We start from the raw sequence: 18770 nt of genomic DNA, 5'->3' as shown, positions 1-18770 counted from the left end.
CATGAATTGCTTCTATGGTTTTTTCCTTCTATAAGTATCCAGCCTTGTAAATAGGTCAGTTTTGTCCTTTTTAATCCTATATCGGGAAATTCAGATACTTTTCTATGTACTAATGATAATAGAAATAGTGATGGGGAATCTGGTAGCACACTCGATAGTAGTAGTGGACATGAAGTCAGGAGGATTCATCTTCCTGAGTTTAAATCTGACTTCAGATGATTTACTAACTGGGTGACTGGATAGGTCACTTTGCTCTGTGTGCCTCAGCTTCCTCATCCATAAAATGAGCTGGAGAAGGAAAAGGCAAACCTGTCCAGTGTCTTTGCCTAGAAAACCCCAACTGGGATCACAGAGTTGGATATGAATGAAAAACAATAGTAATAGCTCACCTTTTTACATCATCTTTAATTTTGAAAAGTGCTTTACACTTGTTATTTTGTTTGATCCTCACACCCAGCCAGAGAGGCAGGTAATATTATTTGCCCCTGTTCTATAGATAAGGAAAATGAGATGGAGAGAAGGTTATTTGCATGCAGAGTTTTGGAAATATGTGAGGCAGAAATCATATGGAATTGCTTCTTGACTTGAGATCCAGCACTAACAAGTCCACCAATGCTTAGTTAAATCAAGCTAACAAATTTGTTCTTTTTACTCTGAAACTCTTTTGTAATTTAGGAAACTTTGCCTTATGATTGCTTTATGCATTTATCATTTGGCAACTACTAGTCTTTCTAAGGACCAGGATAAAGTTTGTTGTTGTTTTTCATTCATATCCAATTCTTCATGACTTCATTAGGGATCCCCTGAAGATACAGGAAAGTTTTGCTATTTCCTTCTCCAGCTTATTTTACAGATGAGGAACTGAGGCAAACAGAGTTAAATGCGCGCTTACTGATGATGAGGATATTTAAAATTACAATAAAATAACGGGCTTTGTAATCATTATTTCATTGCTTTGCCTACATTTCTGCACATTTTTAAACAGTTATCCTGATAGGCTTTTCTGAAAATAATTTTATTTTATCCCTAACTCTCCACAAATGTTAATGAATATTTAATAAGTTCTATGAACTATAGGCTCAGACTTAGAAAGGACCCTCCCACTAATCATTCTTGTTATACTGAAATTAAATAATTGTTTTGTTTTTTTTCCCTAAATAATATAGCTCAGATATCCAATTTAAAATGTTGTAGAAGAACTTATTTGTTTGTTATTCTCTTGAACAGCACTCCTACCAAAGGTATAGAGAACAAAGCTTTTGACAGAAATACAGAATCTCTGTTTGAAGAATTGTCTTCAGCTGGCTCTGGCTTGATTGGAGATGTAGATGAAGGAGCAGATTTACTGGGTATGGCAGCTTTAGCAAAAGATTATTTTTTTACTGGTCAAAAAAAGAGTTTTCAAGTTTGTTGTATAAAAGCCTGCCGAGCTCTATTACTCCCCTAAGAGGGCTCACGGCTTACTGTGCAGATGATAATACTCCGAATAAATCCAAATACTAACTTTATTTGAAGTTGTATTTGTCTTCATTATCTTATAAGAGCTGTGATCATTAAAGCTAATTTTAAATATTTAAAATATTTAATGTTACATTTTAAATATGTAACATTCTAACTGTAAAAATTTATCTTCTGAAAATATAAATTTTCTATATTTATATATAAATATTTTCTATATATATATAAATAATTATCCAAACAGTTTAAATGATATGATCAAATATTGGAATCTGTTTTGTGCACATATGCTACTGCTGTTAGTTTTTTTTTTTTTTTTAAACAAAGAATCATCCCATAAAAAAAATTATCATTTAGCAAATACTTTGATGTTTCCTCTTAAACTTAGTGTGGTATTATACCTTTATCTTTTTGGTTAATCCTAATTTTCTAGATGTTTGATGGTTGATAACAGCTCTTAATTGATAGACAAATCAAAACTGATTTAAATTTGAAAACCAGAAATGACAAGTTACATAACAATGCTCACATCTTCATTAATTGTTTTCTCTCCCAGGATGTGTGTTTTAAAGCCCTCCTTCCCATCAAAAATAATGTGTTTTCTGCCCACCAAAAAAAGAAAAAAAAAAAACAATCCTAAGGTTGTGCTTAGTTTAATTAAGTATATTAATGAAAGTTGGGCTGTCCAAATTCCCAAATAGGTTTGTATTACTGTTAGAATGGAAAAAGCATTATATTTCATTTGAAATAAGACTTTTCTTTGTACATGTTTATTCATGTTAATCGTATTTTATATCTTTATTTGGAACTTTATTTCAGGAGAAATCTTTGTTGGAAAATTTTTTATTAACTATACATTTCACAGACTACAATATAAGAATGTGTATTTTCCATATAATATCTTAAACTTTTTAGTACCATAGTGCCATATATTGCTTAATATCTGGTTTGGTTAACCATTTCTCTTTTCTCTTCTTTGACATTAATGTGAGCTTAGCTATTAGTTTCCTAAAACAAGCTAATTGAGATTCTCTAATCTCTTTTCTCTTGGGCTGCTTACCCAGGGGAATATTCTGGTGTGTATGTTTTTAAATGTATTCAAATTGCTGCTTCTACAGCTAGGCATTCTTGGCTGCTATTGTCATTCAGTGCATTCTCTTCATTTTTCTGCTCACTGACATTTTTTGCCCTGCATATTTTTTCAGCTTTTAAGCCTTTTCTCCTAATTCTTGAGTTTCCACAAATGTGGTTAGGAAGGATTTTTTTTTTCCAGACTTAAGTTAGGATCTATTTCTTCCATGTATATACTTGTTACCAAATTATTTATAATGAAATTGTTTAATACTTCATATATTAACACATGTTTAAACATTTAAATTATTAGCTGAAAGGCTTGTGGATCTCAGAGGTTTGGTCTAATGTACTATTGAGTAGGGAAAGGAAAGCAAAAGAAGGAAATGGGCGTTATATATAGTGCCTACTATGTACATTCATTTTTTTTTAAATGTTTTCCTCATGAGGAATTTGCTAACTTAATGAGTGTTTCCTTAATTATCTCTTTATGATGCTTTTATCCAACTTAGTTCACTAAATGAAAAATTAGAAATAATGCAATTGTCATAGCCTTTGTTTCCAGAAAATGCTTTTGAATACTTTGGGTTCAGCGCAGTGCATGGAGTGTGGATGTATCTCTGTCTGTATCTTTGTCTATGCAAACACAAGAAAGAGACAGAAAAAAACATATTTTTAATTTGCTGATTTTTTTTTTCCCCCTTGGGATTTTTGTGAACCCCCTTAATACATAATTTTACCTCCACTTTTCTTAGTGTGCTTCAATTGGAAATTGTATTTATCACAACTATAAAGTTGGAAGTTTGTGCTTTATTTTAATGTCATGCATGTAGATTATTTTTTCTGAAATTATTGAACCTGATCATTATTGATTTGACACTTTAATAAAAAAAATACTACAAATCAGCTGATCTGTGGATTTTAAGCATATATTTATTTTCAGTATGAGGCAAAATAGAAAAATATTTGTTTGGACTTAAGAGTTTGCAGCATTCCTGGAAGGGGATTAACAATAGTAGGTCATCTTCTTAAGCTACAGAATGCATCATTAGTCCCTGCCGTCATGACAGAATCCTCCAGTCGTACCCTTGTGATTCCCTTTCTTTATTAGCTGTGTTTTTCACAAAGTTCATAATTTTATAGGTAATCAATCTACACTCATACTGTTTCTTACATGAAACGTTTCTTGTTCTTTGTTTTTGCTCTACATGGGATGCATGGGCTTTAAGACCATAATTTCTTGGGTAAGGTGCCATCTGCTTTGGGGTACTGCAAAGCTTTTTCACTTTCTCTGACCATTGTACAACCCCTGTATATGTTTTTTGGTTTATTATTAGAAACACAATCTCCATTTAAAAAAAAAATTTGGATGGAAGCCCATTAATCATTAATCTACATCGTCTATATTTCATATAAATATTATGAAAATATTTGAAATGTATATAAAGTATAAAGCTTTTCAGATTTCTACTCCTTTCATTTCCTCTTTGATTTTTTTGGTCATTCATATTGACTTTGTTTTTACATCTTTAGTTGAATATCAGCTCTATATAAACTACCATTCCTGTTTTGGTATTTAGCAGAATACTTGATTTATTTATTTATTTATTTATTTATTTTGGTAAATTATCTTCGGAAAGGAAGAAAACATCAGTTATGAAGAACAAATCAATAAAATTTATGGTCTTTTATTCTGGAAGTTTTATAGGTTCTTACTCTATGGGGATTAAAAAACTTATAAAATAATATTAATTAGCATAGTTTTAAATTGATCTTTTTTTTTTCTGAATTCACTATTTTTTTCTTTCACTATTTTTAAGGAATGGGTCGTGAAGTTGAAAATCTTATTCTGGAAAACACACAACTCTTAGAAACCAAGTAAGTATTCATAGAATTTTGATAATACAACTAAGGTTCCATCATTACTCCCTCTTCAACTAGTTCATCTAACTGAATTTTTCTTTCCTATTTTTAGCTATATCTAATTGGAGCACATACTGTATAATCCTCATCTAGGCTTCTTTTGGTTTGCCCTAGGTATTGATTAACTTTCTAGTCTTTGAATGCATTTTTTACTTTGTTCTTAAATATCATTAGTGTTTTGTTTTTTTTTTTTTTGGAGTTTTTCTTGTGGGAGACCAAATGGTGTTCTTACCTGTGGTTTCTCAATTTTGATACATTATAAATGCAAGCTATTGCTATTCTTATGAGTAGTATTAAGGTTGCTAAACATTTATTATATATGATTCCATTTGGTCCTTATAACCTGTGAAGTGTAGGTACTATTTTCATTTCATAAATCAGGAAACTGAAGCTTGCAGTGTTGAAGTCATAAACATAATCACACAACTATTTCATGTCTGATTTTGAACTCAGATTTTCCTGACTCCAAGCCAAATGCTTTATCTACTGGACTTCTTTAAATGTCATGTCTAGGTTGTTGTTGTTGTGTTTTTTGTTTTTTTCCTGAGGCAATTGTGATTAAGTGACTTGCCCAGGGTCACATAGCTAGGGAGTGGTACGTGTCCGAGACCAGATTTGAATTTGGGGAAACTGAAGCTGAGACCAGTTCAAGGGCTTGCCCAAGGGCCCAGGCCTAGTATAAATACTGAAGACATTATTCCAGCTTATGTCTTCTCATTCCAATTGTAATGCTCCATCTACTTATTGCACTCTTCACTGTCATATTTTCAGGCCTGGGCATAAGTCGTTTCTCTTTAGCATTCATTAAATTTGTATTTATCTGAAATATATGAGTTCTGCAAGGGCAGAATTGACCGAAAAGGCATTAGATGTTAGAGTTCATGCATTGCTTTACAATTTTCCTTTTTGCCTTGTCTTTATTAAAGACAATTATTTCATTAATTGTTCTTCAGAGCAATTCAGCAAGAATGCTTTTATTAAAACCATCTCAAAAATTTTTTTTCAGATTTAGTTTTGCAATTGCTTTGCTGTCATTGTGTTTCTTGTTTTTTATATTTGCAAAAATAGAAATAGGCAACACTTAAATCTTCCTTTGTTGTTACCATTTAGTTCTATTGAAGTTAAAATGCTAAAAGAGCAGCATAATATTGGCTTTCTTTGACTGTAATGCAAAGAAACCCACTGGAATGACCTTTGTGGAATCCCCAGCTCTGACAGTTAAATTGGGGGATTTGGGGCTATTATGCAACCCTAGTTTCTGCATAATATACAGATCTCGCATGATTGTTTGAGAGAAGTGTTTTGCTAACTTTTTAAAGTACTATGTTACTGTGATTTTTGTACTATGTCTTATAAAGTAGCTTTCTTGAAAAAAAATTCATTTTTTTTTCCCTTTCCAAATTTTCTTTCATACCCTACATGCACTCACTGAAAAGAAAAGAAAAACAAAACCAACATCAAATATCTGTAGTCATGGAAAACAAATTTCCAAATTAACTACGTTCCTTTCACATATAGCCTCATCCCCATTCAAGGTAGCACATAGAATGTTTCATGAATCCTTTGAAATTGTGGTGTTGTATTGGTCATACTTACTATGTCTTTCACAATTAATTATCTTTACAATATGGCTTCTGATGTGTAAATTCCTCTCATTGTTTCAAACAGATCTTCCCAGATTTCTCTTCCCTTCATTTCTTACAACCCAGTAATATCCTGTCATATTCATATATCATAATTTTATTTAGAACATCCCCTTGTTGATGAGTGTCTTCTTAGTTTCCAATTCTTTGTCTCAACAAAAAGAGATGTACTTTTCCTCTTTGATTGGATGTATTGCTGGGTCTCAAGAGCAGGGGACATGTACAGCTTTATACAAACATACATATATATGTTTATGTAGACATAGCTTTTGGGCTATTTTTGGTTATTTTTAAAATAAGACCTTTATTTGAGAAACTTGTACATTTTTCCTCCATTTCCTGCATTTCCTCTCCTGCATTGCTTCTCATTTTATCAGCATTGGTTTTGCCCATGCAAAAATTAGCATTTGTATTGTTAACCATTATTTTCAAATATCTGCTATGTAGAAATGCTTTGAATGTAGTGAAGAATGATCTCATAGCAAAAGTGGATGAGTTGACCTGTGAGAAAGATGTGCTACAAGGAGAATTAGAAGCTGTGAAGCAAGCAAAACTGAAACTGGAGGAGAAGAACAAAGAATTGGAAGAAGAGCTTAGAAAGTGAGTGATTCCATTACTTTACATAGCTTCACCTTAAATTAAATTGAATTGTCGAATTTGAAACATTCATTCTTCCTGGTTTTACTTTAACCTTAATTTATGTGTGGGCATAGCATTAGAATAACTTGCCCTGAAAAAGGGCAGCTAAAAAAAGTCTAAAATAGTCTTGTTGAAGAGAGATATCACCAGTTAAATAGTGACAATCTTTTAGTCTTTAATTATAGTTTTGTACTTTATGAAAAGTATCTTTATGTGTCTTTATGTAAAGTATCTTTATGTATCTTTATGAAAAGATTCCCCTTAACTCAGTTTGAATCACATCTTTTTCTTTTTCTCTTTTCCCTCCATCATCTCCTTCCCCCTCTTCGGTTAGAGCTCGAGCAGAAGCTGAAGAAGCAAGGCAAAAAGCAAAAGATGATGATGATGTAGGTATAACCTTTTAATCGGTCTATCTGACAAGCTTTTTTTCCCAATCGTACTGCAATATGTGTTGTAGAGAAAGTTGGTATTTTTCTTCTGGACTTGCAACATTTTAAGTAGGGAATGTTGTTATTTAGTCATGTGACAGCATTATTGAAATAACTGATATTAATATCCTTTAGCACATACTTGCTACTTAATCATCATTTTCCTATACTGTCTTTAAAGAAGCTAACATTGCTTATTCACTGCTAATATATGATATGTGTTTTGAGTTAATTTGCGGGGCTATGGTGTTAGTTTGTTTTCATAAGTATTCATGTAGAGGCGTTGATATGATGGAGCTTGTTCATGCAGCCTCATGAGAGTCAACTTTTAACTTTAATTCATTTTGAGCATTTACATCTTAGAAATGGCAAATACTACAAATCAGGACTTGATTTATCATTTTGTTGATAAATCAAGTCCTGATTTGTAGTATTTGCCATTTCTTGTTGGCATTTTGTTGATCATAAAGAATTAAGAAGCTGATAAGACAAAGATCAAGGTTTAAAATGCACCTTGTCTGCACACCTTCCTCTCCTTCCTTCTATTCTCACCTCCTCCCAAGCCAGTTTTTAAAATTTACCAATACCAATACACCCTTGCTGAGAGATCCCTCTTTTCATCTTAGAATGATTATCTGAAGCAGTAAACTCGATTTAAGAATAGGTCATTTAACTATGGAACAGCAAATCTAAATAGTCCCTTGTGGCAATCAAACACCACCCTACTCTTACCCCACCCACCCTCCAAACCCTTGGCAAGCTAGCACAGTGCTCTCCCTAAGTGGGCCAACCATTCAAAGTAATGTTCATTTTCTCTTCATATTTATTATTGTTTATTTGCAATAAAATTTTAACTTCACTGGATCTGTCTTCTCATTCCTATGAATACAGATTGCAGACCCTATTCTACAGGACTTTTGTCCACAATCCTTTGTAAATTCTTTAAAGCAACTTACCCATCCTCTCAAATAAAATATTTTCTTACTCAAAAAAATAGCTTGTTAGTTGGGGAAATTCTTCCACCTCTATTCAGAATGACCCAGGATCCAATAGAAGAGTTATTTTTTTAAGTCTGACCCAAAAAAAAAAAAAAAAAAAAAATATTTCTGCACAAAAAATTTTTAATGCTTCAATATTTAATTTGATTCAAAACTCAAATCTGCTATTAACCTTGGATAACTCTTGGAAGTTGGGAAACTTGGGAAAGAGCCCTGTTTCTTTATTTCTAAACTTGTAAACCTGTACTCATACTATAGCAGTGAATGGTCATTAAAATTTTGTAGTTTTCTAGTATTTTGTTATTGTTACAATGAATAGTTAACTTTGTATATATCGTTTTCTTGGTTGTTCTTCACTTTTCATCACTTCATATAAATCCATATTCTGTTTCCTCATGTCTTGAAGCACGTAAATATTTTATTGCATTGTATATTTTTCCTTGTTTAACCATTCCTCAATTAATGGATATCTACCATTTCTATGGATAGATGGATATCTCAAGGCGATCTACCATCGCCAGTGTTTTGCTATTACAGAAAGTGCTATTTTGGTATATATGAAGCTTTTTTTTGTTGTTGTTGTTGTTGTTGATCTGCTTGGAGATAACAAGCAATCAACTAAGTAACTGCTTATTATTTATTGTCTTCCCTACACTATAGAATCTCTGGGTTGAAAGTATGAACATTTTAGTCATTCTTTTGCATATTCCAATTTCTTGTGTAATATTTTAGTTTGTATCTAATTATTTTAGGCAAGTCACACAATCACTTAGAATACAGGTAGCCCTCTTAAGACTAGAAGTCGCCCAGCAGGTGTTCATCCTCCTGATGGAGAGACTTCCTCCTTACATTGCTGAAATCATACGTGGAACTTTTTCTTTCTTTCTTTCTTTTTTTAACAGGTCTTTAGGAAATCTAGAAGATTAATGGGCACACACACACAGTTTGTGTGATGGATGACCAATATTTGAAAAAGATACAAAACTACTTTTTAAATTCCATATGCACAGTATAAAGTCTATGGATCTCTTCAAATCCAGTATGAACCTTCAGAGTGATATCCTGTTCTTTTCTTTTCTTTGTAGAGTGACATACCCACAGCTCAGAGAAAGCGATTTACTCGAGTAGAGATGGCACGTGTCCTCATGGAAAGAAACCAGTATAAAGAGAGGTTGATGGAACTTCAAGAAGCTGTGCGATGGACAGAAATGATAAGGTTAGAAGGATACCATATTTATTTTTTCTGTTTTGGTGTCTCATTTATTCCTTCAGTCATTAAACCATTGCTTTGTTGTTTGTGTAGTCCAGTGAGAGAACAGCTTATGCCCAAATTAGTGTTACCAAACTAGTAGCAAAATTGGGCTAATGAAGATTTTTGTGACCATGATAATGTCATCTTAGTAGCTTAACAATACTTGTCAGATCATTAGAAAGTATTAAGTCACTCACAATCCAAAATACTTTATTTATTTAATCTTTTTTGATGCCTTGTTTTTGTCACATTCCTTTCTCTACCCAAAAAAATTTCTTTTAAGGGAAAAAAAGTTCATCAAAACAAACCAACATGTTGAGCAGAACTTTAGAAGTGATATTAGGAAAGAAAGTAAATTTTCACTTTTTCAAAAGTGTTATATTTTTTCTGTTTGAATTCTTTCCTCTCAATTCCCACAAAGTACATCCTTCACTTAATGCTGCCACCTGTTGGTCATATGTTTCTAGTACAAGTCAATTAGACTAGTCAACATAATGGGTGTGTTCCTGAAAAGTTGAATGCAAATGAATTTTTAGAATTTTATCTTCATTATCAAAGGGAACTTATTATTTATTCTTTTGTGTGAATAATTTACTAGATTTTCTTAGTGAGCCATATCTATTCACTTCGATTTAAAATTATGAGCATGTTTTCTTTTTTCACTTGGTATTATGTGACTTACTTGGTATTAATGTTTTTTAGGAAGAAACTATTTCCTTTATAGAAAGGATATGCAACCTAATTTATATATTTTAGAATTATTTAAATGCTTCTGAAAGAATTTTCTAATTCTCTTTAGCAGATGAAGAAATTAACATATCAAGAGTTATGTTTTCAACATACAGCTAATAGATAAAATAGTATATATCAGTTATTGGTGTCACAACTGGACTTTTTATTTTTCTAAGGCAGTGATTTCAAATTCAGATGGTTGTTATTTGACATCTATATAAGAATCCTTATTGGCCACATAATGACTTATAAAATCACATATCAATAGTAAATGTTTCATTGTGTTTTAATTTATGTTAAACATTTCCCAGTTATATATTAATCTAGTTCAGGCCCTACATAGGAGTCTGGTGGTCCACATACAGTCTGAGGGTTACACATTTGACACCTCTGGTCTAGGAAACTTAAAACTTTACTCTCTGTGAAATGGAGACCAGTATCTTCTTTTGGCAATGCAGATTACTGAGAGGTTAAGTGACTTGCTAACATGTAGGTTGCTAGATCCTGGAGGATAGACTTGAATTCAGGTTTTTATGATTCTTTGGCCAGTGTAATTAACTACCACCCTGACTCTAGCTTCTAATATAATTGATTACATCAGGTTATCATCTTTTTGGCAGTCCATCTTTTGTGCCCATTTTGTTTCCCAACTACAAGAAAAGGGTCATATTAAAATTTCTAGCTATTCTTTAAAGTTTTAATTCATATTTTACTGTGATTGTTGATCCCAGCACTTCATTGGTCTTGGTCTGTTTTTGGCTTCCAGACTAACATTCTAAATGTTTCTGAACCTTTTAAAAATTGCCCTAATTGTTTGAAGTTCCACTCTCATGATGGGAAAATGTGGAATGAGTATCAAATGCCAGCCAGGGACAAAAGTAAGTGCTTTTTGGGTCACCTAAGTTTGCTCAAGAAGAGCACAGGAGTTGTGAGCTTGTCAACTAGCCTAGGGTCAGTATAGTGGGCTCCCAGGAAAAAGGGCCACCTTGTGGCCTAAGAGGGAACAGTTTAAAGCTTCTATGCTTTTTCAAACTGGGCCCAAGAGTAGCCTTTGCCTTACAGCCAAAGCAAAATTAAGAGACCCTGTCTTTAAAAAAACAAAAGAAAACATTTTAAAAATATTGAAGATCACTTGTTCTGACAGAAAGCGGTATGTGATGTAGTAGAGCAGTCTTGGTTTCAAATTCTACTCTTTCAGCCTCAATTTCCTAGTGATAATTGCTGTGGTACTTAGCTAGATTGTTGTGTGAGCCCTAAACATAAAAATATGTAATCTATATAGATGTTAAACATTTTCTATCTCACCAAAATCAAAACAGTTCACATAAAACAATTAGCAGGCATGTTCACTCTGTATTAGCACGACTCTAATTGTTCATACATTGTTCAAAACATACCCATATTTTACTTTTTCTTTAGGGCCTCGAGAGAAAATCCAGCCATGCAGGAAAAAAAAAGATCAAGCATTTGGCAATTGTAAGTATCTAAAAACAAGTCAGGATACTTGATACAAAACCCTTTTCAAAGTAGGAAGTTATGTGTTAAAAAGGGCTTGTCAGTGATAGTTTTATTTACTGTGCAATGTTTTCCCTCTATTGTCATGTAAAAATTGCTAAATTGAACCTTTTCTTTTTGACACTTAGCATGCCAACTGGGTAAGGCTGTTCTTGAAGACAAAAATAGGATCTCGTAAGCTGCATCCTGTAGTGTTGGTTATGCACATAGTGAAGTAGTGAAAACCTATGTCTAATTGCATTGAGTGATGATGAATTCATGTAGTGGATGACAAAATTGGGTCTCCGTTTAACTATTTGATCCATTAGTTCAGTTCAATTTTTAATCTATGATAGGAAGTAGCATTTTTGGGATTTGAGTAGTGTTTGTGTGTTGAACTTTTGCAAATGGTTATGCTATGATTATTATTATTGTGTTTATGACTTATCCTTTACCAATTAACTTGTCATCTTCATTTAATTGTAATTACTTTACTTGATGTCAAATTAGTTTTTTCCATTTCTGTTTAGTCAGAAAAATTAAGACCAGTGAATAATGTAAGAATTGAAACATTGAGCCTAGACTCAGTTTGAGTGCTGTTACTTTATTTTGCTCTTCATTAATTACTACCACTTTTACATTATACTGGTAATATCTTATTAAGATGGCCTTCCCTCAACAAACATTCAGGATAATGAGGGAGCTTTCTTTCATTATTTCATTAGAAATACTCTAAGGCCTTTTGAAGAGCAGGTCCTGCTTTGCCAAGCATTACTTGTTTTCCTTCCTGTTTCTCTGAATGTCTGAGACTAGTTTAGAGTTATTGGTAAAGCTGCTAAGAGACACTGCAAATTCATAGAGACAGAGACTGTCTTTCCAGTTTTAACCCATATCATGCCTCAAAGCACTTTGGCTTTGCTGTAATCTAAGAGTTGATATAAAACTGGAATTGGTTTTTCAAATTAAACTTGCCATTTTTGTTTTCTCATTTCAGTTTTAGCCGACTTTTTAGTTCTTCAAGTAATACCTCCAAGAAGCCTGAACCTCCAGTTAATCTAAAATATAATGCACCAACCTCCCATGTTACCCCTTCTGTCAAGAAAAGAAGCAGTACTTTATCTCAGCTGCCTGGGGATAAATCAAAAGCTTTTGATTTCCTAAGTGAAGAGTAAGTACCTTCAGGCTTTGGTTGTAGAAAAGGTCATGCTCTGCAGGCTGGAAAACTTAGAGAATGTCATTATTACCTGCCAGAAGTTACAAACAATTAAGATAAAAATCTGTAAGGAAGCAGCTTTTTAATAGAAATACTGGTTAGCCAGTTTTCATATAAAAAAAGGAATCAAAGAGGGATACTTGAAATTCTTCTAACACTTTTATATTTTTTTAGTCAGACCAAGCATTTCTTTATGCTGAATTTCTTAGGCTTATGACCTAACTAATAAATGTGAAGAAATTACCTGTATTTCTAAAAATAAATTCACCTTCAGATTTTATACTTTTGAAACAAAAAAAAAAATGATTAGAGAACCTATATATATAAATATATATATATATATATATATATTATATATATATATATATATATATTTTTTTTTTTTTTTTTTAATTTCCTTTTGTCTAGAACTGAAGCCAGTTTAGCCTCTCGAAGAGAACAGAAGAGAGAACAGTACCGCCAGGTAAAGGCACATGTTCAGAAGGAAGATGGCAGAGTGCAAGCTTTTGGCTGGAGTTTGCCCCAGAAATACAAACAGGTACCTGTTGAAATGCTGAATACACTGGAAAGGTATTTGTGTGTTCGTTTATATACATATAAAGACTGCTTGTGAAAAGCTACGTGAATAGATAGATGCTTCCCATTTTTACCCTTTCAAGGAGAAAAAAGCCTTTCTAAGGGGCTAGCCCTTTTTCTGCCTTCTCTAAAGTCACAACAGATATTCAAAACCTAAATAATTACTTTATTCATTCAGTTCCCTGCTTTGTTCTGGTAGGTAACTTATTATATGCTGGTTTCTATTTGGGCTTTTATTTGTGTTTGAGCACAAATACCCACATATATACATTTGTTTTGAGAATGCCTGTGTTATATTGACCATTCAATGTTTGCTGCTTATCAAAACAGAATTTTTCTAAAGGACTACTTTATTATTTGGGTGGAAAAACTAAATTTATATTTATATTTAGTAATAATCAAATTGTTGAAGTCAAGCACTTCTTCCTCTGTCCTCTTTTCCTCCCCAGTTCACAAGAGCAGGCAGTGGGCTGACCACAGAGAATCTGAACATCTTTGTACTCTTGGATATTTCTGCTTCTCATTCCAGAGAAATAGATAAGATGACCAAGGCCCAGCACTCCTAGTCTTTGCCCTATATACCATTCCACGAAGTGTATGAGCAATATAATTCATCTGCCACTCACTGTTGACCTTATTTTGTTCTCTTTATTTCTTATGAAATCCTCACTAGATGTAAATTCTCCCCAAACTAATTTTCATCCCCATCTTCTTTGCCTATCCATTCCAACTCCGCCCACCCCTTCTATTGTACTGTTGGGAATTCCCATTTCATGATGACAAACTTCCTTCTCCTTTACTTATTTTTAATGAGACTTCCATTTTCTCAGATGACATTATGTCTCTGGCTATGCTCTCCAGGCTGGTTGTAGGTTTTTTCACACCTCAAAGTACTCGCATCCTGGTCCTAGAGAGGGAATCAGAAACTTCTCTTTCCATTAAAATTTTCAGACTCTCCTTTTTTCTAACATCATTTAGAACCTCTTCTTGGAATTCATACTACTACATTTCATACAATTCATAACTACACACATTATTTTACCCCATAGTAATCATGGGGACAATTGTTTGCTGGCAGGTAATATGTACACAGATGTTTACGATGGAGAAAAAAATCTACAGTTATTCCTTCAATATCACTAGGACTAGGGTTGTGGCAGCCCCATGATCAGGAAAATGTGTATAAAATTGTTGGCTTTTCCTCAGTACCAATGAAGAAGTCTGAATTTTTATGGTATTAAAAGGATATTATATAATGCTATGCATTTATTTTATATATTTTAGAATTTCTACATTTTGTGTGTTATCTTTGACTTCCCTAAAGTTCCCCCAAAATTCCCATTTCATATTTCATGCTGACATGCAATATTTCAAAACTATGAGTTGCAATGTGGAAGGCGTGATTGTACTTTTATAATAATCCTTAGATATATTACCTACTTTCCATTCCTACTATTATCACTGTAGTTCAGGCTTTGATTTCTTCTTTCATTAGGTTTCACCTAATCTCCAGCTTCTTCTCCCTTTAATCTATTTCCAGCTATTCCCCTATATCTTCCTTTCATGTTTAGAGCCAGAATGGATACTTTCTCTTCTTCCAAAGGCCCATGACTGTAGTGTTCTTCTGGAGATCCCTGTTGGGGCACCAAAATGTAGTGTCCGGACTAACTCTGGAGAGTCTCGGGACCAGCCTTGATCTTAGTGCATTAGTGAAGGAGGCAGGAGAGCCACCATGATGGATGGTCTAGGATGAAGTCTCCATCTTCTGTTTCCAATCTTCTCAGCCCTTAAATACCTCAGTGTGATTACATCATTACAGCACACTAAGTATGTATCAACTAGAAAAACATTATATCATCAATCATACTGAGTAAGTGCTAGCTGGTGCTTACTGGTGTAAGTATCCCTTGCTTCAAGTAGAACACAGGTGGTCAAGTCCTCTTTGGTTTCTTCATGAAGGGGAGGTGGGCACCAAAGGGAAATGGGGAGCCAAACCAGATATTGTTAGTAGACTTCCTCTGTCCTGGAAGGTCTTGTACCTTATCCAGAGTTTCCCCCATTATCTGCAGCCCTCTATACATGACTTTCCATCTTCATGCTTACATGCTACCTTACATTCTTTGATGTTGTAACATTCCATTTCTCTTTCTCTGCCCCCAAAGCTCTATCCATCTTAATCCTGCCCACTCCAAGAAACCTTCCTTCATCTGCTTCTCTGCCTTCTTATCCAAATTTGGGGTGTTTGCACTCTTCTTTGATCCTCTGACTTGAATGGGTCTTGGGTCATCAATTTTATTGAGCCTTTTATTGACTTGTGTGTGCATTTTTATCTTCCCCTTATAAATATAAGCTCCCTGAATCTTTTCAAAAAAATTTTTTTACAAGTTTGTTATTATGATTATAGCTTTAGAGAAGATAAGTGTAAATAAGACTTTTAATTTATTTTTCTTTATTTTATAACGTGAATGATGTCGTCCTGCCAAGTAGCCGTGTCTCATTCAAAAATAATTTATTGAGTGTGCTATTCCTTGGGGAAATAGAAAACTTAGGATCCTTTGTCTCTTTGAACTTGGTAAGCAAGCTAGCATCATCCAGGTAGCTTCTGCTTAGGCTCTTGCTTCTTTGATTTTCCAAAGACAGCTTTTCTCTCTAATGATTTTAACTTTATATGTGTGTATTATTGCAAGGATAGTACTTCATTCCTTCTAATATAGCTATTTCAGTATTTGAGGAAAGAGAAAAAATGACAAAGTCCTTCCTTGGCTTTCCTGTAGGATTGTTAGGTTTTAATTAGTCTCTTACCAGTCAACAGTAACTGTTCAGCTGATACTGAATTGAATACATTGATTCTTTAGTTTGTTGTATTTGGTCCAGAAGCAACACAAATCACAAACTTTTTTTTTTCCTCATTAAACAAGAAATGGAAAAATTATTTGTTCGCTAATGAAGATGATTCCTTTATGTTTGAAATCAGAACCAGAGAGCCAAATCGGGTTCAGGAAATAATTAGGGAATTCTAAACACAGACAACAAATACCATGAATTAATTATTACTTTGAAGCAGTGCTTTTACCACTGAGCTGTTGTATATGAGTGACTCAGTAATTACTGATACACCCTTCTATCACTGGATTCTATCTCATAACTTTCTTTTTTTTAATTAATTTTTTTTCTTAATAGGTAGCAAATGGTCAAGGTGAAAATAAGATGAAAAATTTGCCTGTGCCTGTCTATCTTAGACCTTTAGATGAAAAAGATACATCGATGAAGGTAGGTCCATTTTATGAATGTTAAGCATGGTTTCCTAATATTCTAGGCATGAAAATTATTGAATTCCTTTACAGAAGAAGAAAAAATCTCTAGTGAATACAATAACACCTTGTGCATAATAAGCTTTCATTTCTTGCTATGACCTTAGATTTTAGTTTAAAGAAATCTTATCCAAAATAATAATTACTCCAGAAAAATTTGGAAAGATATAAATATTTGAGAAACTAGCTACACCTTTATTTTTCCCCCTAGTTGTGGTGTGCTGTTGGTGTCAACTTGTCTGGTGGGAAGACAAGAGATGGTGGCTCTGTTGTTGGAGCTAGTGTGTTTTATAATGATGTGACAACTCTGGACACAGAAGACAACAAGCAACGTAGTGCCTCTCAGAGCAGCTTGGACCGCTTAGATCAGGAACTTAAGGTGAGCAGACTGCTCTAAAGGAACCCATTCATTTCTTTCTTAATCTGTTTTCTAAATACCACAAATAATGAGATAGCATTGCCTTGCATCAGAATAGGAACCCAATAGCCTCTCAGTGGAGTAGATATGCTTCTTAAAGCCTCTGCCTTCTCATTTTCTTTGCCTATATAGGAGCAGCAGAAGGAATTAAAACATCAGGAAGAATTATCCAGTCTTGTCTGGATCTGCACCAGCACTCACTCAGCCTCCAAAGTTCTTGTTGTTGATGCTAATCAGCCTGGCAACATTCTTGACAGTTTCACTGTTTGCAACTCCCATGTTCTTTGTATTGCAAGTGTCCCAGGTAAGATGAAGGTGTAGTGAATCCAGAAACCATTATTTTGAATTTTAAATTATTATACATTATTTATATAAATTATTATACATTATATAATACATTTATATAAATTATATATAATTATTATATAATTATATAATACATTTATATAAATTATATAATACATTATATACATATATATACATATATATACATTATATACATATATATACATTATATAATATATTATATACATTATATAATACATTTATATAAATTATTATACATTATTTTGTATTTTAAAACAAAATAAATCCTTGAGTAGTGACCATAAAACAAATTTAGCCACACAAATAGTCTTTCAATTTCTCTGTGACTTTTAATCCAGAAAGTGCTGATTCATTTTGAGTTGTTCTTTATCTGCAGTGGAGAAGAATGGGATTTGTATTGATTGTTCTACACACTATTGCATGGTTCTATCATGACCACAATCCACATCTAAGAATGGGTTTCTGGGGTCTTGAAACTACTGCGTACTCTTCAAGATCCTCCCAGGCATCTTGGGTCAGAGCAAATGCAGCTTTGGTAGAAACAGTTTCTCACCAGGAGCTTCTTACAACATTGGCATTACTTGTCTAATAAAAAAACAACCACCAACCAACAAAGGATCAAATCTGCCCTCCCTCTTCTTTCCCTCCCCTCCTCCAAAAAAGGGGGGCTATTAAAAAAAAGCCAAAGGTATCTGACCAGGTTTAAGTAAGTAACCCTTAGCCATGGAGCAGAAAAACTAATCTGAAGATTTAGTCCCTCAATTTGGCCTTTATTAACATGGTTTTCAGCAACTAAAAATCAACTTGGATTACCTTTTGTAATTTGAATTTTTGAGATTATTTCTGGGGGGGAAAAACCCCACTGTCTTAGAATATTGCATATTAGAATACTTTGTTATTTTGTTGTCATGTAGATGTAAACTCTTACTGTTGTTTTGTATCACAAAATCATTTCTCTCTCTGTCTCTCTCTTGTCTCTGTCTCTGTCTCTCTCTAAAAGGGGCACGAGAAACAGACTACCCTGTAGGAGAAGAGACTACAGAATCTAGTCAAGTGGACAAAGCCTCTTTGTGTGGAAGTATGACCAGTAACAGTTCAACAGAAACAGACAGTTTGTTGGGAGGCATCACTGTGGTTGGTTGTACTGCAGAAGGTATTATAGGACCAGCTGCCTCACCTAATATCAATGGTTCTTCCCCAGTGATAGAAAAACCACCAGGTATGCCAGTACCCTTATTTTAGCTGTGTTGATGTCTTAGCTACTCTTGGTGTCACTTATAAGAATCA

At 33.5% G+C, this 18770-nt stretch overlaps 1 protein-coding gene across 11 annotated transcripts in view; it reads left to right on the top strand.

Moving 5' to 3' along the window:
• SPAG9 (sperm associated antigen 9) overlaps positions 1–18770 on the top strand; it is a 126994-nt gene that overhangs the window by 84233 nt on the left and 23991 nt on the right. For 7 of the 11 annotated variants that reach the window (XM_031966404.1, XM_031966402.1, XM_031966411.1 and 4 more), the window contains 13 exons: positions 1228–1349; positions 2523–2534; positions 4350–4407; positions 6543–6695; positions 7069–7120; positions 9246–9376; positions 11564–11620; positions 12633–12806; positions 13260–13389; positions 16608–16697; positions 16950–17117; positions 17289–17460; positions 18484–18702. In XM_031966404.1, coding sequence (XP_031822264.1) covers positions 1228–1349; positions 2523–2534; positions 4350–4407; positions 6543–6695; positions 7069–7120; positions 9246–9376; positions 11564–11620; positions 12633–12806; positions 13260–13389; positions 16608–16697; positions 16950–17117; positions 17289–17460; positions 18484–18702 — 1538 coding nt within the window. The remainder of the gene's footprint in view (positions 1–1227; positions 1350–2522; positions 2535–4349; positions 4408–6542; positions 6696–7068; positions 7121–9245; positions 9377–11563; positions 11621–12632; positions 12807–13259; positions 13390–16607; positions 16698–16949; positions 17118–17288; positions 17461–18483; positions 18703–18770) is intronic. The other 4 variants (XM_031966405.1, XM_031966403.1, XM_031966410.1 and 1 more) reach the window with 1 other exon arrangement.

Source organism: Sarcophilus harrisii, chromosome 4 (assembly GCF_902635505.1).
Source record: "Sarcophilus harrisii chromosome 4, mSarHar1.11, whole genome shotgun sequence".
Classification (NCBI taxonomy): domain Eukaryota; kingdom Metazoa; phylum Chordata; class Mammalia; order Dasyuromorphia; family Dasyuridae; genus Sarcophilus; species Sarcophilus harrisii.
Note: the sequence above shows the minus strand (reverse complement) of the source record. Positions and strands in the feature narration are given on the sequence as shown.